A 23151-nucleotide genomic window follows, 5' to 3' on the forward strand; every position below is an offset into this window, starting at 1 on the left:
ACTACGGAAACCTACAGGCCCCAGAGCCCACCCTCTGCAACAAGAGAAGCCACCGCAATGAGAAGACTGCACCACAACTAGAGAGTAGCCCCTGCCGGCCGAAACCAGAGTGAAAAAGCCCGTGCAGCAACTAAGACCCAGCACAGCCAAAAATAGAAATAAATAAAATTATCATTATCTGATTAAAAATTCAGGACTTCCCTGGCAGTCCAATGGCTAAGACTGTGCTTCTACTGCAGGGAGCAGGGTTTGATCTCTGGTTGGGGAACTGAGATCCTGCATGCTGCATGACGTGGCCAAAACAATAAATAAAAATAAAATTGCAAATTCTGTGTTTAAGGAATCACACAAGCATTGGCACTGTGCCTTGGTGTAAGGTAGCACACACAGGTTAAGCATTCACTAGGAGCTGGGCACACCTCAGGCCTGAGAAGTCCCAGAGGGATGGAGGGCCCACAGTACAGGCTGCCCTTTCCTGGACTTCCATGTGAGCATCTGTGAGCACCACACCCCTGCCTTCTATCTCTCTGCGCCTTAACCCTGCCAGGAGCACCTAACAACAGCACTTAAGTGAGATGGAGCAGACACAGACCACACAACAGCTGGCGTGGACGGGCTCACTTAGCTTTGCCCAGGGAGGGGCAGGGGGCCTACAGCTGCAGAAGCCCTTCCCTACCCATGAATGATGGCATTTGGTAACATGCTGCCAGCTGAATCCCAAACTGCTCCACTTCCTTACACCTCTGTCAAGGAATATTTCCTATTAGAAGGTGAGGTGGTTTAAAAAAATAAATATTTACACATAAAGCAAAGGTCAGAGCCACAACTCTAAGAAGTAGGCAGACGTCAAGAGCCACTTAAACGCTCTTTAGAGTCCTCAGGGCCCCACTTGACATTTGGTGACCTTCACATCCAAGGCTCAAGCTGTAATTAAGAGCGGGGGTAGCCCCTGCCCCGGCGGCTGGGCTGAGAGCCAGGGCTGGCTGACAAGCGCATGGTGACCAGCTGGAACCCCCGGCCAGATGACTCAGAAGGCAAGGGCATCATGGAGGGCCTCAGCCTGATGAACAGGCTTGCCCGGTTTAGCAAACAAGAACAGAGAACACTCAGTTCTACATTTCATTTCAGATCAACAACATAAAAAGTTTTTGTACAAGTAGGCCTCCTGCAATATTTGGGTAGTTACACTTCAAAAAGTCACTCCTTATTTATCTGAAATTCAAACATAACTGGACAGGCTGGATCTTATCTGGCAACCCTACCTCTGAAGCAATGATATTTAAAAGAAAAATCCCCTTATTTTCCACTCTTCCCACAGAAGCAGGCCATGGTATAGAATCAGGCAGAATGTTCCACCCACCTTAGAGGTTGCAAACCAGCCTTTTCACACACCTGGTTTCTATTCCCAGCTCATCAAGGGCTCCTCTAAGGACACTTTACCCCAGCAATACCTCTCAATGGATCCCCAGTGAATCCTAGGGGCTTACATAGGATAGGCTTACATCATAGTCAACAAGGAGATAGACAGGTAAGGTCCCACTGCCCTCAGGGTGCTGACACTCTAGAGAAGCTGAGAAACTAGAGCATCTCAGGCAGTGGAAAAAAGACCAAATGACTGATCAGTCAGGGAAGGAAGCTGCAGGGAAGATATTTAGGCTGACATCCATATGGCTACTGGAGGGAAAATCAATGCTGGCAGAAAGATTTGTATGTGCAAAGGTCCTGTGGCAGAGGAGAGCTTATAGAGTCCAGGAGCAAACTGAAAACTGCTGTGGCTGGAAGAGACAGCAGGGAAAGGGAGAGCCTTGTGCAGGGGGAGGCTGGGGCCAGAGGGCTTTCTGAACTAGAAAGGAGCTGGGGTTTATTCTAAGTGTTCAAAAATCCTTGGGGGGGTGTTTTAGAGGGACATGATGGAATTCAGAGTGGTAAGCACAGCCCAGAGAACACACACAGTATCACAGGCTGCCAGAACAGGGCTAGGAGGAGTCAGGTAAGGCGTCTAGGGTGTAAAATCTAAGGAGACTTGTGCTCTCAGAGCCCACCAGCGCCCCTCCCCAAGACCCTGCATGGAAGTCCATAACCAGGGAGCACCTGACCGGGAGTGACGTCCCCAGCCTCACCCTACAGTAAACCTGCCGGTTATCTGACCAGCCACTGGAGTAGGAGGGCAGACCAGGAAGACAAGAGACAAACTTAATTTGCAACAGGTTGCAGGGTCCGTTTCCCACCTGGCTGGGCGCGTCCTGCCCCATCCCCATGAGTAGGGGCGTAAATCGGGGCACACCGGGGCCAGGGCGCCTTCTAGGGCACCGTCTCCAGCATCTGGGGGTCAGCGTTATCAGCCCAACCGCCGGGAGGCAAGGCTGCGGGGCCTTCTGAAATTTCTAGACCCCTGGCCTCTTGGACTTCTGTTCCCAGGGCCCAGCGGGTCAGGGGGAGCTGGGCGTCTCCCCAGACCACTGCTTCTCTGCCGTCGCCTCACACTGAGGTAGGGGTGCCAAACCTCTGTCTTCGGAGCAGGGAGCTTAGGAACTTTTCTTGAGCCCCTTGGCCAAGCAGCTCTGTGGCCTCGCAGGTCCTTTGACCTTAATCAGCGGTAACTGGAAGCACCTGGCTCCCCGGGCCCTGAGCCGCGACGCGAGGAGGGCCCCCTCTGCTGGCGGCCGTCAGCATCGCAGCCTCGGGGGCGCTCTCAGTCGCGGTCGCCGGCTCCCACCTCGCGAACGCGCAGACCCGGGCGGACCCGCTTCCAGGCGCTTCCAGCCCTCGCCAGAGTCCACCGCCATCCCGGAACGTCTGAGTCTAACTCATCCTGGGAATTCCAGACAGTTCTCATCCCTCGTGCGGCAGCCGAAGGCGGCCGCGCAATTCCCTGTTTCCTGATTCTGTCCCCAGCCACGCTCTGCTGTTGTTTCTCACCGGACATGGGTGGACGGCCAGTTCCAACGCGATCTGCAAAGCTCCTAGAGGGAGTCCACTTCTGGAGCAGGTCTTCCTTCTCCCAGCAGCGTCAGGTACAGCCTGATGCTCCAGGAAATGATCAGAGATTGATGCTGGTTGATGTGAATTTGAGGCCCCGGTGGCGCCCCAGTCCCCGGTCTGGCTGAGGCTATGACCCTAGTCCTTGACCTCTGTGCCATTAAACTTGGTGGGACACGCAGAACTTGCTGCCAGTGCAGGAGGCCCAGACCCCTCTGGGCATTCTGATTCAGGGGATGTGGGGGATGGAGGCTGAGACCCTCTTGTTTATCAGCCAGGTGATCCTGGAGGTGAGTACATTAACTGACCTTAAAGAGACACAGCGTAGCTGATTTATACCTATTAGAACACAGGAAGGTGGGTACAGTGGTCAGTCCCTCGTACAGCAAACAAGGGACAAAACTGAAGTCAGTGACTAACCCAAGGCCACACGGCCAGTAAGGAGCAGAGCTGAGATTTAACCCAGCCTGGTGACCTCTGAGCCTGTGCTTCTAAACCCTCACTTCCTATGACCACATGCCTGGGGTGGAGCAAAGTTCCACAGCCGATTGCTATGTTGTGGGGGTTGGGTGGGACCAACCTCCATAGCTCCGGTTCCACCTGCAGGTGTCCTGGGGAAGGGTGGTGGGAGGAGCAGTAAGGAGAGAGTAAGGAACAGTGAACGTTGGGCCTACAGGGCCTGCGTCCATTTCCTGATCTAAACCTGCCAGCTGTGTGACCGTGGGCAAATAGCCTAACGTGAACCTCCGTGTCTTCATCTGTGAACTGGCTATTGAGGGACCACGCGGTTGGGTAAGTGACAGGAGAGGGGAAGTGCAGGGCAAGTCTGGCATGTGACAGTGAATAGTGCCCGTGGTGACAGTCCTGCGCTGAGAGTCGGAGGCTGGCTCAGATCCCAGCTGACACTGAACAGGTATGAGCTGAGTGAGTTGCTTGCTTTCAGGGTTCCATTTGGTACAAGAGACCCTAGACCTGCCCCATCCATGTCAAGTTTTACTAGAATGAGAGGAACTATGTGTGTGAGGGTATGTGATGGAGCTGAAAAGTAGTCCATTAATGAATTCTGTTGTTATTCCTTATTGCAAGGCTACTTGCAATTACTAAGAAACCATGAATCTTTCTAAGGCCTAATGTGAAGATTAGGTAAGGAGAATAGTCAGGGTCTGCAAGAGTCCTCCTCCTCCTCCAGGAAGCCCTCCTTAATGCCCCAGGTTGCATGAGGAGTCCCACCTCTATGCGACAAAGCACCCAAGGCTGAGCTCGGCACCAGCCCCTTTCCTGTTAAAACTGCGTCCTTTTTCTGCATCTAGTCCCCCGCCCCCTACCCCACGACTGCTGTGAGTCTTCCCTTAGCCAGGCCTGTGGGAAATTTCTCTCTGGTGGTCCAGCCGAGGGGTCAGCCAAGGTGGAGAAGCCTGTGTGCATAGATTTCACCTCACTGGGAGGTTGCACTGTTTGCTTTCTAGATAAGTTTCTTTCAGAAAATGAAAAGTCATGTGTGAGGGTTACTTTGTGTCAACTTGAGCAAGCCGTTGGGTGCCTGGATGAAACATTGTTTCTGAGTATGTCTGTGAGGGTGTTTGTGGGTGAGATTAGCACTGGAATCCCTGGACTCTGGAAAGACTCAGTAAAGTAGGTCACCCTCCCTGGTGTAAGTGGGCTCATACAATCAATCCATTGAGGGTTTGAATGGGACAAAAGGCAGAGGAAGGAGAAATTCACCGTTTTGTCCTGACTCACTGCTTGAACTGGGGACATCTCATCTCCTGTGCTTGAACTGGGATTCACACCATCAGCTCTCCAGGTCCTCGGGCTTTGGGAGAGATGCTTGAACTGGGATTCACACCACCAGCTCTCCAGGGCCTCGGGCTTTGGGAGAGATGCTTGAACTGGGATACACACCATCAGCTCTCCAGGTCCTCGGGCTTTGGGAGAGATGCTTGAACTGGGATTCACACCATCAGCTCTCCAGGTCCTCGGGCTTTGGGAGAGATGCTTGAACTGGGATTCACACCATCAGCTCTCCAGGGCCTTGGGCTTTGGGAGAGATGCTTGAACTGGGATACACACCATCAGCTCTCCAGGTCCTCGGGCTTTGGGACTAAGAATAAATTACACCAGCAGCTGTCCTGGGTCTCCTGCTTGCAGGTGGTAGATCATAGGATTTCTCAGCCTCCCTAATCCTTTGGGCTCCTGATGCAAAGAACTGACTCATTGGAAAAGACCCTGATGCTGCGAAAGACTGAAGGCAGGAGAAGGGGATGACAGAGGATGAGGTGGTTGGATGGCATCACTGACTCGATGGACATGAATTTGAGCAAGCTCTGAGAGTTGGTGATGGACAGGGAGGTCTGGCATGCTGCAGTCTATGGAGTCGCAAAGAGTTGGACACCACTGAGTGACTGAACTGATCTTGTGAGCCAATTCCCATAGTTAATGGTGTCACACACCCCACTGGTTCTGTTTCTCTAGAAAAGTCTAATCTCACATCTTTTTAGAGAAAGTGTTTAAGTGAAAAGGCAGAAATCGAGGCTCTTCCTCCTACTCCTCTGCAGTATTGGGGCATGGGCAAAGACCATATGGGGACTGACCTCCTACCATTTACCCACCCCAAACCCAAAATAAGCACCAAACCCAAGATGCTTATCTCTCACTTTCCATCAAAATTCCCATCCTCTCAAGGCCCTGTTAAACTCTGCTAGGATGGTTAGCTCTTCGAAAGAATTCATTTGTATTCACACCCATGAAGATGGCAAAAGTTAAAAAGACAATGACAAAGCCTAGGGAGACTGTGGAGAAATTGGAATCCTGATACTGCTGGTGGGAATGTAAAATAATGCAGCCACTTTGCAGAAGTTTGGCAGTTCCTCAAAATGTTAAGTATAGATTTACCATATGACCCACCAATTCCTTCCCAGCAATATACTTTAAAAAAAAAAAATCCACACAAAAACCTTTTTTATAAATGTTCATAGCAGCATTCTTCTTAATATCCCCAAAGTGGAAATGACACAAAAATCTATCAACCGAAGAATGGATAAATAAAATGTGGCATATCCATACAATGGCGTATTTGGCCACAGAAAGGAATGAAGTCTCAAGACATGCCACAACCTGGATGAACGTTGAGAATAAGCAAAGTGAAAGAAGCTGGTCACAAAGACCACTTTTTGTATGATTCTATTTACATGAAATATTCAGAATAGGTAAATCTGCAGGGAGAGAAAGCAGATTTGTGGTTGCCTGGAGCTAAGGGCTTGGAAATAAGAAGGTGACTGCTATTGGGTGTGGGGTTTCTTTTGGGGGGGTGATAAAAAATATTCTAAAACTGATGATGGTGATGGCTGCACAACTCTGTGGATATACTAAAAATGATGTATACACATAAACGGATAAATTGTATGGTATGTAAATCTGAGCTCAATGAGGCTGCTTAAAGAAAAGAATATATCTGCAATCACAGGAAGCCTTTTTAGTCTCAGTCATGTGGCTTATTAACTCACTGGCTGGCAGGTGGGAGAGGGCCAGGAATGTAGAGTGAGCTTGCTCACCAGCTGGGGGTATTTCCATGGGGAGCTTCCTGGAAACCTTAGGTTTCTCTCATGGCTAGAATGGAACCTTCGAGGATCCCCCAGCCCACTCCCACCCCTCAGACACAGAGAACTCCAAGTACCAGAACCAAAATGATCACTCCCACGCCTGTTCCTCACAATCTCGCCTCACATTTTTATTGTTAAATTTTCTTCACATGGCAGATAAATTAACTGTCATTGTTAATTTTCTTCACATGTCCTCTTCTGCAATCCAAACCCACGCTTGAAGACCATCACTGACCAGGAAACACCGCTTTTTAAAAAACAAAAAGACCAACCCACCCACCCCCATTTTCATGATTGGAACATTAGTGACAGTTCTCCTGATAGTCTGAGGGTCACAGGCTGACCAGCACGTTTGCACATGCAAAAAAAATGAGTGCCCCCCAGCCCTCCCACCACATTTTCCAGAATTTTCCACTGGCTGAAGGCGACTTTCCAAGCTTTGGGTTCATGGGCCTTCCTCGCTGCTGAAAGGAAAAACAAACCCTCAAGAACTGAGAGGCTGGGGTACAGTTCACGAGTGTCAACATGGAGGGGACAAAATCGTATCATCAGGATAAAGAACGGCCGCAGATTTTCATGCTCATGAGGGTTAATTTTAGGAGCGGGCCAAAGGATTCCAGTTTGTGAGAATTTAAAACAAATCACGGTCTGTAGCTGGGTGGGTGGGAAGAAGGATGGGCACAAGCCAACGATCAGCACTTTTCTGCCCACGTGAGGCTCTCACAAAACTTTCCTCCAGGACCGTTATCAGACCCCATGCTGCAGCCAGTCGACGGATTCATTAAATAACACAAGTTATAAAACTTTAAAAATGGGGCATTTACAGTCAGGGACATAAATACGTGCTTTTAAAAGTGTCTACATACATATTTACAGAGTTGCAAGATCAACCATAATAGCCCTGAAAAAAGTCCCTTTTTTTTTTTTTTTGCATGACCATTCCTACATACTCTAAAGGGTCCCCTCTTTCCACTTTGGGTCTGGCGCATCACCATCAAAAATGGGGCTGAGAAGACAGCGCCAAAGTGGTCTCAGACATCCTTGTCTGGGGTCTGCCCCAAAGGCACAAAACCCAAGACCCTCACTGAACTGGGTCCAAACTCCTAGCTCAGCTCACCCGTTTCTCCGAGACATGGACTGCTCCATCAGAGATGAAGCCAGCTCCATTGTTCCCTGGCAGGCGATGGACAGTCTCCGGAAATCTCTTCCCCCACCCCCACCCCCAAGCTTTTAAATCATCCAACTTATTTTTCATTTCCCAGTTTCTGTTTGTTTCCCTTTTCAGCCTATTTGAGAAGCTCAGATACTACAGATGTTGATGGTCCCACCAAATGAGGCAAAGAAGTACACGAGGAGCTCACCCCCTGCCCTGACCAGATCCCTTCCCGTCCTCTGCCTCTCCCATGGGAGGAGTCTGATCTATAAATGGAGATCAAGACTTTCTCCTGGACGCACAGGGCTGACAGATGAGAATGGCAAATCTGGAAATGACTCAAGAGCCAGCGGCTCAGATTGCTCAGGCAGAGAGAAAAGTCTTCCAAGTGCAAGGGCCAAGGGGGGTGATCAGCGAGGCTCCGAAGTGTCTACAGGCTACAGATTCCCAGAGACATTAGGGGTGAGGGAAAGCGGGGGTGGGGGAGGTGGTGGTGGGGGACAGTGGAAGATGGGGCAGGAGCAGGGCTGGCCAGAAAGGGAACTTGGCCTCCTCCTGAAGGCCTTGCTTGGACAGGACTGGAGCTGACCCCTGGGGCCAGACCCAAGTCCCTGCCGTGGCAAAAGACAACCGGACAAGCAAAAAGCAGGATCAAGGAGCTCTTGAAAAATTGCATAGTAGGAGGGGCCCTTCCCAACAGGAAGGCTGAGCTGCAGGTCACAGCCCGGGGACAGCACCTGAGTGTCATCCTCGGTGCCAAGTGACCTACCCTCCAGCTTCCCTGGGGTTCAGGACCCTCGTCTGAAGACCACAGGCACACGCATACGCACACACACATATACACACGCATTCCTCTCTCGCAGGCTCATGGATCTGGAATAGGTCGGTACTTCCTGCAGGGCAGAAGGCCAGTCCCTTTGGCTTCACTGACTCCAGGTCACTTCAGGTGCTGAGGAGAAAAAGAGAAGAGAAATAACAATGATGGCTACGTATTCAAGTGCCTACCTCTTTGAGCATGGTCCCTCTACTGAATTTTTCTAGTTAAATGAATTTCGGAAGTATACCACCTGTACAGAAAGAGCACGGCTTGATGAACTGTTAGTGAACACACCCGTGTGACCAGCACCCAGATGGAGAAACAACATGACCAAACTCCCACCAGCCCCACCCAGGCACCTCTTGAGGATACCCACCCACCCTCACCCCCTAGAATAACCACTCTCCTGACCTAATTACCATAGACGGCTTTCACCTGTCTTTATTTATTTACTTATTTTGGCTATTTATTTCTTCACTTATTTTTGAGTCTTCAGTGCTGCAAGCAGGCTTCCTCTAGTTGCAGGGAGCAGGGCCTACTCTCCAGCTGCCGTGTGCAGGCTCCTCATTGCGGTGGCTTCTCTTGTTGAGGAGCCTGGGCTTAGTCGACCCTCAGCACGTGGAATCTTCAGGGACCAGGGATCAAACCCATTTCCCCTGAATCAGCACTTGGATTCGTAACCACTGGGCCACCAGGGAAGCCGTAACCCATTTTTTGACTTAAATAAATGGAATCAATTGGGACATGTGCCTTTTGGGTCTGGCTCCCGCTAGTGTTTTGGAGATGCACCCCCCGGAGGATGCACACGCTCATCGAGCATGTGGCCCTGGTTCTTTCAGTCTATACTATGGGTTCTAGTACAAGGTCAGGGCACTTGCATCTGCCTAGTCCACTGCCCATGCACAGATGGGTGGTTTCTAGTCTGGGGCCATCATGAGTAATGTCGCTAGAACATTCTTACATGTGTCTAGAAGACATGTATGGTGCACATGTGTACGTATTTATACCAAGAGGAACTGCTGGGCAGTAGGGTGTACGTATATAACATATGAACATAGGGTACACATGTGTATACACTTTGCTGAGTGTACCCCTAGCAATGTAACTGCTGGGCCCTGGGGAAGGCATAGGTACAGCATCCGCAGATACTGCCAGACAGTTTTCCAAAGTAATTACACTGTCACTTCATTCATGCTAATACACTAAACAACCCTGGTGGCAGGTGACACAGATCCCCATTTCAATGGAAGAGACAGGCTCAGAGGAGAAGGAAACTTTACAAGGTCAGTCTGATGAACAGAGATAGGGTCAAGCCCCGTCCCGAGCCTGTGTGTGCCCTGTGTCCTGAGGGAGTGGCTTACGCCTCATCCTGCCTCCAAGAAGACCCGGGTTACGGTACTTGGCACAGAAAGCCAGGCCCATGAGTGACTGTTTAATGACGTTTGTTGCCCAGGGTTGACTATGAGCCTGGAGTTGGGCTAGGCCAAGTTCAGGGGCTCAGGTCTCTCATCCAGTGGAACTGGCCATCATTTACTATTACTACTACAGGTACTATCTACTATTGTTATTACTACTACTACTACTAACATAGTTATTCAGTGAAAAGAATAATAATTACATCACTGATTTGTGGGAGACTTACTACATACCAGGCATACTAAGAGCTTTTCACGCGCTAACCTTTGCAGTCCTGACAATATAACCGTGAGAGGGGTATGCTCATCCCTTGCTATCCACAGGGGATTGGCTTCAGCACCCCCATTGATGTGTGGCGTGGTTAGTCGTGTCCAACTCTTTGAGACCCTATGGACTGTAGCCCACCAGTCTCCTCTGTCCATGGGATTCTCCAGGCAAGAATACTGGAATTGATTGCCATTCCCTCCTCCAGGGGATCTTCCCGACCCAGGGATCGAACCCATGTCTCCTGCATCTCCTGCATTGGCAGGTGGGTTCTTTACCACTGAGCCACCTGGGAAGCCCTCAGAACCCCCAAGGATACCAAAATCCACAGATGCTCAAGTCCCTTATATATAGTGGTGTAGTGTGGAATTTCATTAACCCAATTTACAGATGGGCAAATTGAAACAAGGAGAAGTGAAGTACCTGCCAGGATTATTGGAATGGTGATTCAACTCCATGAAGTGTGCTCCTATGTCAATTTCAACTCCCCGCAACCTCAGACTCTCTGACAGGGCTGTAAACAGAGCTGCTCCTGGTGGAGCTAGGTGCCTTAGAGAGAGGGAGCCTCCTTCCGGGTGGAGGCCGGCATGAGCCCTGCACATCTGAGCAGGAGCAGCAGGAGGAAAGGAAGGCAGGCCAGCGTACAGCAGCCTGCATTCCCCCCTGGCCAGGTGTGGCTCTTTTATGTGAGTTTCCTGTGGGTTGTCAGGTGGGATCCATACAAGAAGCCATCTTGCTAGCCCCCAACCTGAAAGGCAGCCCTCCAGGGAGGAGACCCCAGCAGCAGACTGGACCCCTGGGACTGGAGCTGAAGGACAGCTGGCTGAGGCTATGCCAGAGGGAAGTTCACCTCTCACAGAGAGCCTCCACCATCCATTCCCAGGACCCCATGGGAGGGCCAGCATCAGGAAGCCTGCCCCAAGGCCAGCCAGTCTTAGCTAAAGGAGCAATGACAACCAAGAGGAGCATCATATGTTGACAAGTGAGACAAGTGAGAGGTGCCAGTCCCTGTCCCAGACAGCCGCTCCTAGTCCCTGCCCTGGACAGCCAGCCCCTCCTAGACCCTCGGGCACAAGTCTGGCTGGTGCCTAGGACTAGAAATAGACAGAGGTGAAATAGGGTGTACAATGGGAGTTTCACGCTGGACTAGGCAATGTGGCACTTTGTTACACGTAAAAGTGAAAGTGCAGGGCTTTGGCTGAGACATCAGGAGGACACGAAGAGGAGGCAGCGGAAGGCAGGTGCTGGAGAAAAGCCAGGCTGCTCTGTGTTGGCCCCTCACTTGGGTCAGGCTGTCCAGTAGGCTGGTCACAGAACCTCTACCTGGGTGAGGGCAGGAGGATGAACAGCAGTCCTGGGCTCTCTGAGGACATTATCATTTTCCTCAGGACAAAGTTCAGGGCATGTACACTGGGCACAGACCACAAAGTCCATGGTCCATCTGGGCATCAGAAGACTGACCCCAGGGCTGCCACTTGCCCCTCTGTCTCAGCTTCCCCTCTCGATAAATAGAGGGTGCTGGCCTATACATTCCTTCCTGTACTAAAATCCTTTGCCATGGCATCTCAAAACATCATTCTGGAACTGTGTTAAATAGTGCTATGGACTGAATTGTGCCCCCACTCCAATATCCACCACCTGCCCACGATTGTACTCCTACTCCCAATGTGATGGCATTTGGAGGTGGGGCCTCTGGGAGGTGATTAGGTTTAGATGAGGTCATGAGGGTGGGGCCTTCATGATGGGATTAGTGCCCTTGTAAGAAAAGATGCCAGGGCTTCTTCCCTCTGCCATGTGAGAACACAGCCAGAAAGTATCATCTGCAGGCCAGGAAGAGAGATCTCATTAGAGCCTGATGATTCTGGTACCCCTATCTTGGCCTTCCAGCCCCAGAAGTGTAAGAAGTAAATATCTATTGCTTAAGCCCCCTAGTTTGTGGTATTTTGCTATGGTAGCCCAAGCAAACTAAGACAAATAGTTAAGTAAGATTTTTTTTAAGTCATTTTTTAAGTGCGCAAAGACCTAAACAGGCATTTCTCCAAAGACATACAGATGGCTAATAAACACATGAAAAGATGCTCAATACCTCTCATTATTAGAGAAATGCAAATCAAAACTACAATGAGATATCACCTCACACAGCTCAGAGTGGCCATCCTCAGAAAATCCACAAACAACAGTGCTGGAGAGAGTGTGGAGAAAAGGGAACCCTCTTGCACTGTTGGTGGGAATGTAAACTGATACAGCCACTATGGAAGACAGTATGGAGATTCCTTTAAAAAACTAGGAATAAAGCTATCATAACAACCCAGCAATCCCACTACTAGGTATATATATACCAGAGGAAACCAAAATTGAAAAAGATACTTGTGTCCCTTTGTTCACTGCAGCACTATTGACAATAGTTAGGCCATGGAAGCAACCTAGATGACCATCAACAGATGAATGGATAAAGAAGCTGCGGTATATACATACAATGGAATATTACTCAGTCTTAAAAAGGAACACATTTGAGTCAGTTCTAATAAGGTGGATGAACCTAGAGCCTATTAAACAGCGTGAAGTAAGTCAGAAAGAGAAAAACAAATAATGTATATTAACACATATATATGGAATCTAGAAAGATGGTCCTGATGAACCTATTTTCAGGGCAGCAATGGAGATGCAGACAGAGAGAACTGACTTATAGACACAGGAGGGAGAGAGGAAGGAGAGGGTGGTACAAATAGAAACAGTAGCATGGAAACATATACACTGCTGCTGCTGCTGCTGCTGCTGCTGCTGCTGCTGCTGCTGCTGCTGCTGCTGCTGCTGCTGCTGCGTCACTTCATTCATGTCCAACTCTGTGCGACCCGATAGATGGCAGCCCACCAGGCTCCTCCATCCCTGGGATTCTCCAAGCAAGAACACTGGAGTGGGTTGCCATTTCCTTCTCCAATGCATGAAAGTGAAAAATGAAAGTGAAGTAGCTCAGTCATGTCCAACTCTTCATGACCCCATGGACTGCAGCCTACCAGGCTCCTCTGTCCATGGGATTTTCCAAGCAAGAGTATTGGAGTGGGGTGCGGTTGCTTTCTCCAAACATATACACTACCATGTGTAAAATGGATAGCCAATGGGAATTTGTTGTATGATTCAGGGAACCCAAACCAGGACTCTTAACAACCTAAAGGGGTGGGAAGAGGTGGGAGGTGGAAGGGAGATTTAAGAAGGAGGGGACATAGGTGTGCCTAGGATTGATTCATGCTGAAATATGGCAGAAATCAAGGCAATATTGTAAAGCAATTATCCTTCAATTAAAAATAAAATTTTTAAAATAATAAGTTATACATACTTAATATTGCTACTTAGTTGCTAAGTCATGTCTGACTTTGCGACCCCATGCACTGTCGCCCACCAGGCTCCTCAGTCCATGGGATTTCCCAGGCAAGAATACTGGAGTGGGTTATCACTTCCTTCTCCAGGGAATCTTCCTGACATACTTATTTAAAATTTTAAAACAGAAAACGTCTAAAATTAGGGAAAAAATTAAATAAGATTTTAAGGAGCAAGGTTCAGTCCCTTTGAAATTAAACTGTTGAGTTCTGAGCATTCATTGTTGGTGAGTAAACAGAAGGAGCTGTGAGCTGCAGAGGCAAATAAAATTGGGCTTCTAGGCATCCAAGCACCCAGCTTGGGAAGCTGCACTCATTTGAAACTAAGTGGAAAAGAACACACCTGTCTAGGGTCGCACACGGGCCCCAGGGGAGGGCCCGAACCTGCAAGGCCTGCTTAAGGCTGAGACTGCAGTAGCCAACAGAAACGCCCTAGTCTGTGCAGAAATCACTCCAGCCACACCTGAACCTCCCTCTGGCTGCAAAGAACACCTTCTCTGAGCTGAAAGCCACTTTCAGCCAGCCCACCAGCATGAAAGTCCACACAGCTGCCACAGGGGTGATCCCAGGACATGCGTGGGACCAGAGTGGGAACTGCTCAGTCCGCACTGCCTACCTGTTCTCCAGAACACTCTAGCCAAACCTCTCCTCTCGGGGCCCCATTCTTCCCTCTGTAAAGTGGGTGTGAGGATGGTGTCCTGGGCCACCCAGTCCTGAGCAGCATCCATCGCACCGTTCCTCCACTGCACTCCTGACTCAACTCAACTCCCATCTCAGGAGCTGGGTCCCAAGAGGCAGGCTCAGTGTCAGCTCCACAGACAGGCTCTCAGGGGGAAGTGGGTTTTACATCCGGTCCCCTCCTGAATGAACTCCCAGAGAAATAAGGCCAGAAACTCCACCTGCTGAGGGAGGGAGAAGGGAGCCATGGGGAGAGGAGAGGCGGAGGGAGGAAGGCTCAGCACAGAAGACCCCAGAGCTTCAAAACTCAGCCCCTCTTGCCTTAAACAACTGCATTCTCATTCCAAACAACCCTGGCCACATTAGGCAGGCATCCCCGAACCTGAGTGGGTCCCAGAACTTCAGGGCCACCTGCTAATGCAGATTCCCAGGCCCTGCTCACCAGAGCACTCATTTAATGAATTGGAGTGGTACCCTGGGGACTGTATTTTTAACCAGTGCCCCAATCATTTGGGCTTCCTGGGTGGCGCTAGTGGTAAAGAACCTGCTTGCCAATGCAGGAGACTTATGAGACATGGGTTCGATCCTCAGGTCAGCAAGATCCCCTGGAGGAGGGCATGGCAATGCACTCCAGTATTCTTGCCTGGAAAAATCCCATGGACAGAGGAGCCTGGCAGGGGTAAGGTCCATAGGGTTGCAAAGAGTCAGACATGACTGAAGCGACAGCATACTCGCCCCAGTCGTACTTGAAATGCTGGTCTTGGGACACAATGGAAGAAGATATGCCATGTCACCAGCAGAGAAACCCAAGCCAGCTCGAGGTCAGTAGCAAAGCCCAGCCCCTCAAGAGAAAAAGTCCAGCTTCCATGAATGAATTCAGGTTTCATCATCAGAAAATCTAGACGGAGGCTTCTGGTTCAACATAAATCTCAGTTTTATATTTTATGAATTAATATTACTTCCACTTTCAAAAATATGATGGAATAGCCTTTTCTGGGCTGAAAGCCACTGAAGGTTTCAAGTGTTGAATACAATCACTAATACTTAGACTTACCTGGTGTTTATTCTGTGCCAGGCAAGGTTCTGAGTGCTTTCATACATTTGACACTTGCAATTCTCACAATCCTATGAAATAGGTACTACTGTCATCCCCATTTTATAGATGTGGAAACTGAGGCTCAGAGAGAGAGAGAGAGTAGCGTGCTGAGGTCCCACAGCCCATAAGCGACAGAACTGGGATTGAACCAGGTGGTCCAGGGTCCACACTCTCACCCAGTCCCAGTAGGAAGGCCTCCTGCCCCACTGAGCACACAGCACAGTGCTCCAGGAGTCATCACGCCCATCCCCCTATCTCCTGCCCAGCCCACCCCCAAGCCCCGCCCCCAGCCCCTAGAGCCCCAGGAGGCTGCCCCACCCTCTGAGTACCTGTCAGGGAGCAGGCAAAGCACCTACTCTTTGAAGAGGGATCCCTGGAGCTGGGCTGCAGCTGTGGCCTTGACATTCCTATACTGTCTGGTGATGTACGGGGCGGCTGGCGGAGGACATCGGGATGCCAGGCGGAGACTGTAGCTGTGTGGGGAGAGGAATAACACACAGCGTCATCAGGGGCCCAGCCCAGTGGGTGTCCCAGGCAGCACCTGGAGGGCCTTGGTGCTGATGCCCTCTCCGGGCCAATGGGAGGTGAGTTTTAACAACCACCATGCTCCATCTACCTGCTTCCCTCCACTGGGAGGCATGGGCCGGGAGAAGCAACTAACTGCCAGGTTCTGAGATACTGCACAGGGCAGGCCCACCCTGAGGACCCCCGCTGGATGGGCAGGTGAGCCGGGAATGGACACTTGCTGTGCAGATGGCAGCTTGACCACTTCCCCACCTGTTTCATGGGCATTGCTCTCCCCGCAAAAAGCATCTGGGTATCCTTTGGTACCAAGCTACAACCATTGCCTGCAGAAAGGAGAGGAGGGAGGGCTGGGTCCCCTCCAGGCCATTAACTCTGCACCTGGCAGCCATCCCAGTCTCACTGTGCCAAGAACGTTTGTGTCAGGAGTCTCAGAGGGGGTGTAAACCAGGATCCCTTGACACCGTTTGGTCCTATTCGCTTACAGCCCTTCAAATAGGATTTCTTTTTCAGGAAAGCATTATTATTATTATTATTTTAAATAGCTAATGCAGAGACTTCCCTGGTGGCCCAGTAAGTAAGACTCTGTGCTTCCACTGCAGGGGCACTGGTTCAATCCCTGGCTGGGAAACTAAGATCCTTCATGCTATGCAGCATGACCAAGAAAACTAATAATAAAAATAAAAACCCGAATACTCTATTAAAAAAAAAAAAGGTATCCAAGACCATTATTCCTCCCCTTCCTTCATCCACCTAACTCATACTCATCTTCCAAATCCTAGCTGGAACACCACCTCCCCCAGGAAACCTTCCTTCCCTAATTCTTGGATGAGATGTCCCTCTCGTGGGTTCCCACCGCCCCTCCTATTTTTTCATCACAGCACTTGTTATACTGAGTCACAGTCACAGAATCATGTGTCAGATTCCCTCAGGAACTACGCAGTCTCACGGTCAGGGCCCTTGTCTTGTTCATTGCTGCATCCTCAGTTTAGCATCACAAAAACAAATATTTGTTGAACAAGAGCTACACAAGGACTTCCCTGATGGTCCAGTGGTTAAGAATCCACTTGCCAATGCAGGGGACATGGGTTTGATCCCTGGTTCGGGAAGATCCCACAGACCACAAGGCAATTCAACCCATGAGCCACAACTACTGAGCCCACGTGCCTAGAGCCTGTGCTCCACAAGGGAAGCCATTGCAGTGAGAAGCCTGCGCACCTCAACAAAGAGTAGCCCCTTATCCGCTACAACTAGAGAAAGCCTGTGTGCAGCAATGAAGACTTTGTGCAGCCAAAAAAAGAACGACACATCCGGTGCCCAGAATTGTGCTGTTTTACATGTATCGAGTGTCTTACTCTTCATACATGGGGGATACTCTATTGACTCTCATTTACAGATGGGTAAACAGAGGCACAGAGTGGTCAAGTAACTTGTTCTGGGTCCCAAGTCTGCCTCTCTGGGTAGAAGAATGGAAGTGAGGTGGGTGTGCTGTTCTCTTCCAGGCATTGGCCAAGGCCCGCTCTGCTGGACAGGGCTGAGCTAGGAATGAGGTCCATCTCAAAGGTGAAACATCAGGGTTTCGATTAGAGGTTCTCAGCCAGGGCACAGATTTGGCAATGTCTGGAGACATTTGGGGTCGTCACATCTGAGGGCAGGGATACTGCCACCCAGCATCTGGTAGGCGGAGCCAGGGATGCTAAACTAAACATCCTAAAATGCACAGGATGCCCCCACAACAATTGATCTGCTCAGATATTAAAAGCACCACGATCTGTCAAGAATGCGTAGTCTCTCAGTCACGTCCAACTCTGTGTGACCCCATGGACTGTAGCCCACCAGGCTCATCTGTCCATGGGATTTTCCCAGGCAAGAATAGTGGAGTGGGTTGCCATTTCCTCCTCCAGGGGTGCTTCCTGACCCAGAGATCAAACTGGAGTCTCCTGTGTCTCCTGCATTGGCAGGCAGGTTCTTTACCACTGAGCCACCTGTGAAGCTCTCCCAGAATAGAACGTATAAACGGCCCAACAGAGAAGTTGTCTGAGGAAGACTTCTGTCCCTTCCACAAACCAGACCCCCTCTGAGGACCAAGCTTGCAGGTGTGGCTCAGGGCTGCCCCTGTTTCAACTCCTCCCCTGCACTGTGCCATCCAGCCTGAGCGAGATTTAAGGCAGAAAACAGAGACTCCATGCTCAGCAGCAAGCCTGTGCCCCAGATAGACCAAAAGGTCCATAAGGGGGCTTGTGGAGGGTACCCCAGGTTGACAAGACCCCTCGGCCAGCTGACCCAGTGCTGGGAAGGGACAGTCAGCTGCCAGGCTGCCTGGAAACACGGATGACCTGCAGAACCTTGTCCAGCCAAAGAATAAGGGACAGTTTTGGCACGTGGCAGGTACCCCACGCTGTCCCTTCTCCGGGGCAATGTCTCCAGAGGAATAGAGCAGGACAAATGGCAGCTTTGGGGACAACAGGCTAGCATCCTCAATTTGCAGTTCCTTCTTCTCACTGTCACCATCATCACACATCTATCAAACACTCAGAAACCTAACCAGTCAGGGACTTCCCTGGTGGTCCACTGGTTAAGAATCTGCTCACCAGAGTCCCCTGAAGCTGTCCCCGGGCCCGTGACATCAGATCTCTGAGGTGGCCTCAGGCAAGCAGCGTCTTTTAAGATCCACAGGGGTCTCAATGGGGGTGGGGGCGGGCTGGGTACCAGGGCCCTGCAGACGGTCCGGGGCTGGCCCCCTGAGTTCTCAGCCCACACAACCCTCACCTCCAAGGGTGGCTCCATGTTATCTATGAGATAGTGGTGAGTGCGGGTCTAGGACTACAGAACCAGGCTGGGTCTGCTCATCACTGCAGCCTTAACACCTAGTTCTGAGTGTATGGACAGCAGACCCTCAAAACATACTGAATGAAGGAGTGAGTGACAGACTTAGAACTTCTGGTCGCCAGGGGGAAGGGACAGTTAGGAAGTTTGGGATCGACATGTACACAATGCTATATTTAAAATGGACAGCTACAAGGATCTACTGCACAGCACAGGAAACTCTCTCAATGTTATGTGGCAGCCTGGATGGAAGGGGAGTTTGGGGGACAATGGCTACATGTCTATGTATGGTTGAGTCCATCTACTGTGTACCACAGCATTGCTAATTGGCTATACCCTGCTACAAAATTAAAAAGTTAAAAAAAACAAAGCAGTGAGTGATCCTAGACCCTAGACATCCCCCACACAGGCATTTCAGACACAGAAATCTGTGCACATTCAGTGCAGAAGCCAGAACCCTGGTTAGTGGGCCCCTCGAGCATCCCGCCTCAGAACCTTGTAAGATGGGTGACGCTCATCATCCGGAACCCAAGGCACCCAGAAAGGGCAGGACGACCACTTCTTTGCTGTTGGAACCACCCCTTCCCTGGGCTGAAGGCACCGGAAGGGCAGGGTTGCCCCGCTTGGCTCTTGACGGTGTCGTTTCTGTTTCCAGTGGTCCATTCCTGCAGACCCTCCCAGAACGCTTCCTCCAGCAGTAACGGGGCTCTCTGTCTCTCCTCCAAGTTCTTGTTCAAGGGCCTCCTTCTCATTGCATCTCCTTCCCAAACACTCTATTTGCACTGCTCTGCCCCTGACACTCCAAGCCTCCAGTCCATTTTTCTTTCTTTACTGTATTCACCACACCAACATGCTTGGTGTCTAACTGCCATTTGCTTTCTGGCTCCATTGCAGGCGTTTTGTTTCTGATGGACCCATATCTAAACCTGTGCCTAGCACACAGTAGGGGGCCTTTCATTTTTTGCTGGATGGATGGCATGTCTGCTACCTGCTAAGTGTTTTGCCAAGAAAGCTCTGGTAAATGGTGTACACTGAGGTCTTCACCTGGTCATGGTCTATGTGTGACTCAGTGATGCCTAAAGGGGAAAGCACTTGTTTCCAGAGGGAGACTGATGCCACATGTGAGGTGGCTGAGACATGTTCTCTCTCAACCCCCAGTGGCTTCTGGTGAAGGAGGCAGCAGATACCCTGAACCACACAAGAGAAACAGAAAGAGCAGGAGGGAAGACCAGGGTCAGGAAGAAGATGAGGAAAGGTGATGTGGAAAAGGGCCCAGAGCAGGTCCCAAGTGGAGAGAGTGGTGCAAGGACATCGTGACGATCTAACAGGGTTGGTCTGTCCGCATGGGGTGTCTGCACGAGCCGATGATTCACAGGCGAAGCAGGGCAGCACCTTAGCTGGTCTTCCTAGAGCTTGAACTCGCTGGGCTCTGGGGACCTGGGGAGAAGGTGATGTCAAGGAGTAGGGCCCATACCTGATCTCTCATCTGGGGGCAGAGGGAAATGAAGGAGCAACAACAGAAACCAAGGCGTGCCTAATGAAAATGAGCTAAAGCTGCCAATCACTGAACAGATCATTTAAGGACATGAAAAGGCAATTCACAGAGAAGTCCAGAGCTGATGAATATGCAAAGATGCCCGGATGCCCTGCAACTGTCCAGGAAGAGTAGTTAACACAAGAGGCCACCTTCCCAGGTCAGACTGGGGACAGGTGCCATATGGGTGGCCCCTGCTGGTGAGGGAAGGTGAGAAGGATGAGGGCTGCCCCCAGGTTCCCTGATACGTGGGGAGGCTGAGCCCACCTGCCCCCATCTCCCGAGAGCATCTCCTCACTCGGCCGGAAGGTCAGACGGAAGAGGGGGCAGAGGAGAGGATCTTATAGGCCTGGGTAAGTTGGGAGCCAGACTGTCCCTCTGGACAGCAAGTGACGTGACCCAATGTGGCCACTGTGTTGGACACAGAAGGATAAGGAAGAACAGAGCTGGGAGACCAGTTAGTCCAGCAAGATGGTGGCCAAGGACATTGAGAAGTGAGCAGTGGATCTGGGTTACATTTTGGAGCTGGATGTGGGGGATGGGGCACGTGGATGAGAGTTTAAACAAATTCCAGGGTGGGTAGTTTGTTTAACTGAAAAGGGGAAGACAAGAGAAAACTTGGTCGGGAGCAATGTTTTGAAAGGATCACTAGACACCCAAAGGAGACCTCAAAGAGGGTGAGTTAAATGAAACTAATGAGCTTGGGGTGGGTCAGCGTTTAGGTGGATTGGACAGGCTCAGGGGAGGGGAGAGCCATCCCCTCTCTAGACAAATTCCAGGGTAGGGATGCAGGGACTCAGGATGGGATGTGAAGGAGCAGGGGATGACCATCAGAGTGGTGTCCAAGTCAACATGTATTTCAAGGAGGAAGAAGAATTAAAGGTGTCCAACTCTACGGACGTGTCAAGGAAGATAGAGAACCGATCGCGGCATTTGTTGCCCAGAGGCTGCGGGTAACCTTAGTAACAGCAACTTCCAGGACATGGTGGAGACAAATACCTGACAGAAGTGAGCTCAAGAGAGATGGGGAGGAGAGGAACTGAGGCAGGGGCCCAGAGTCCCACCAAGGAGTTTCCAGGTCAAGGGAGAGGCTGCCGGTTCCGGGACAGCCTCTCCGGATCTCTGGGATCCCCACCATGCTCCCCACCAGGCTGCCTGGGCCTTCTGAGCAGAGATCCCTGCCTGCATCCCCCTGTTTGCCTCTCCCGCCTGCATGAGTCAGGTCAGGAGAGATCTCTCGGGACAAAACCCCCAGAGCTGGCTGGCCACGCAGCCGCCGCGGAGTCTTACATAACCCTCCGTAAATTCTCAGAGAGTGATTCATCTCAAGTCAGCGTCTGACGTTCAGCACTTTTGCAGGCAGCGAGGGAGAGGCAAAGGGTGTGCGAGCCGATGCCCAGGTGAGATAAACTGAGATGACGTTGACATTCCCTGGAGGTGGGGGAAGCCTCAATAGATGGGAGCCGAGGGAGCCACTACCGGCTTCCTGGTACCCACCACTTCCGGGAATGGTTAGCATCCGAAGCAGGCTCCACCTTCCGCTCCAGGGAGGCCCCGCCCACTCGAATGGGACCGCCCCCAGCTTGAGAGTCAAGGGTGGGAGTAGAGGAACAGCCCTGGGATGCCGGAGCCTGAACTTCAGTCCTTGAACCACCACCCAAAACTTGCTATGTGACCTCTGGAAGTGCCTCTACCTCTGTGAACCATGGTAGTCTTGCTTGTAAAATGAGGATGTCAAACAAGGGGAAAAGGTAATTGTGTATTTACTGAGTGCCTACTATGCCCTGGTCTTCTCCAGGAGCATAAAGTCTCTTGGACTGCACGGAGATCAAACCAGTCAATCCTAAAGAAAATCAATCCTGAATATTCACTGGAAGGACTGACTGATGCTGAAGCTGAAGCTCTAATACTTTGGCCACCTGACATGAAGAACTGACTCATTGGAAAAGACCCTGATGTTGGGAAAGATTGAAGGCAGGAGGAAATAACAGAGGACAAAGTGGCTGGATGGCATCACCGACTCAATGGACATGAGTTTAAACAAGCTCCAGGAGATGGTGAAGGACAGGGAAGCCTGGCCTGCTGCAGTCCATGGGGTAGCAGAGTCGGACATGACTGGGCGGCTGAACGACAACAACTATGCCCCAGGAGTTACTGTAGGGCCTTCATTCTCGGATGGGATGGTGATGACCTGCATCTCAGAGAGGAGGAGACAGAGGCTCGAGAGAGGTGAGGAGGCCCCACAAACATGCTCTCTCAGCCAAAAGGGGTACAGTCAAGCTCTGAAGCCAAGACCACCTGACACCAAAGCTTGGGCCCCTTTCCAGACACAGTCCTTGTAGTGACAGGGGTCAAAGAGCTCTTTTCAATATTCCAAAGGGCCTGAAGGAGTAACCCTCTGCACACTGAACAGCCACGTGGCCACCCACAAAGCCAGAAGGCAGCTCTGGGTGGAATCATGTCAGCTCAGAGGAGCCCTGGCAGCGGGTCTCAGACTCCAATGCTGGAGACAAGAAAACAGTCTTGGTGCCTGCCCCTCTCCTCAGTCTTACGGATTCTGATTTAGCTGGTCTGGAGTGCAGGCACGGAGGATTTTAAAAGCCAGTTGTTGAGAGCCTCAGTCTGAATCCATCTATTCAAAGTGTGGTCCTCAGACCAGCATCAGTAGTCTCTGGGAGCTTGTTAGAAAGACAGCTACTCAGCCCTCATCTGACCTTCTGAGTCAGAATCTAGACTAAAAAAAAATTATTTATTTTGGCCATGCTGCTCAGCCTGTGGGATCTTAGTTCCCTGACCAGGGATGGAACCTGTGCCCTCTGCCATGGAAATGCAGAGTCTTAACCACTGGACTGCTAGGGAAGTCCCAGAACCTACATTTTAAATAAGATCCCTG

General features: G+C 50.7%; 1 protein-coding gene across 5 annotated transcripts in view; it reads right to left on the minus strand.

The window, feature by feature from the left end:
* Positions 1-6773: 6773 nt before the first annotated feature.
* The window catches only part of PRDM2 (PR/SET domain 2), a 112912-nt gene continuing 96534 nt past the window's right edge, over positions 6774-23151 (minus strand). Inside the window, exons 8-10 of one of the 5 annotated variants that reach the window (XR_008200716.1) lie at positions 15706-15849; positions 15335-15405; positions 8668-8680 (exon numbers count right to left, since the gene is read on the minus strand). Coding sequence is in view for 3 of the 5 variants with exons in the window: in XM_052653493.1 (XP_052509453.1) it covers positions 8674-8680; positions 15733-15849 (124 nt within the window). In the remaining 2 variants the exon portion in view is untranslated. Of the gene's footprint in view, positions 8681-15334; positions 15406-15705; positions 15850-23151 lie in introns of those variants that run through there. The other 4 variants (XM_052653493.1, XM_052653494.1, XM_052653495.1 and 1 more) reach the window with 4 other exon arrangements.

Source organism: Budorcas taxicolor, chromosome 16 (assembly GCF_023091745.1).
Source record: "Budorcas taxicolor isolate Tak-1 chromosome 16, Takin1.1, whole genome shotgun sequence".
NCBI classification, from domain to species: Eukaryota; Metazoa; Chordata; class Mammalia; order Artiodactyla; family Bovidae; genus Budorcas; species Budorcas taxicolor.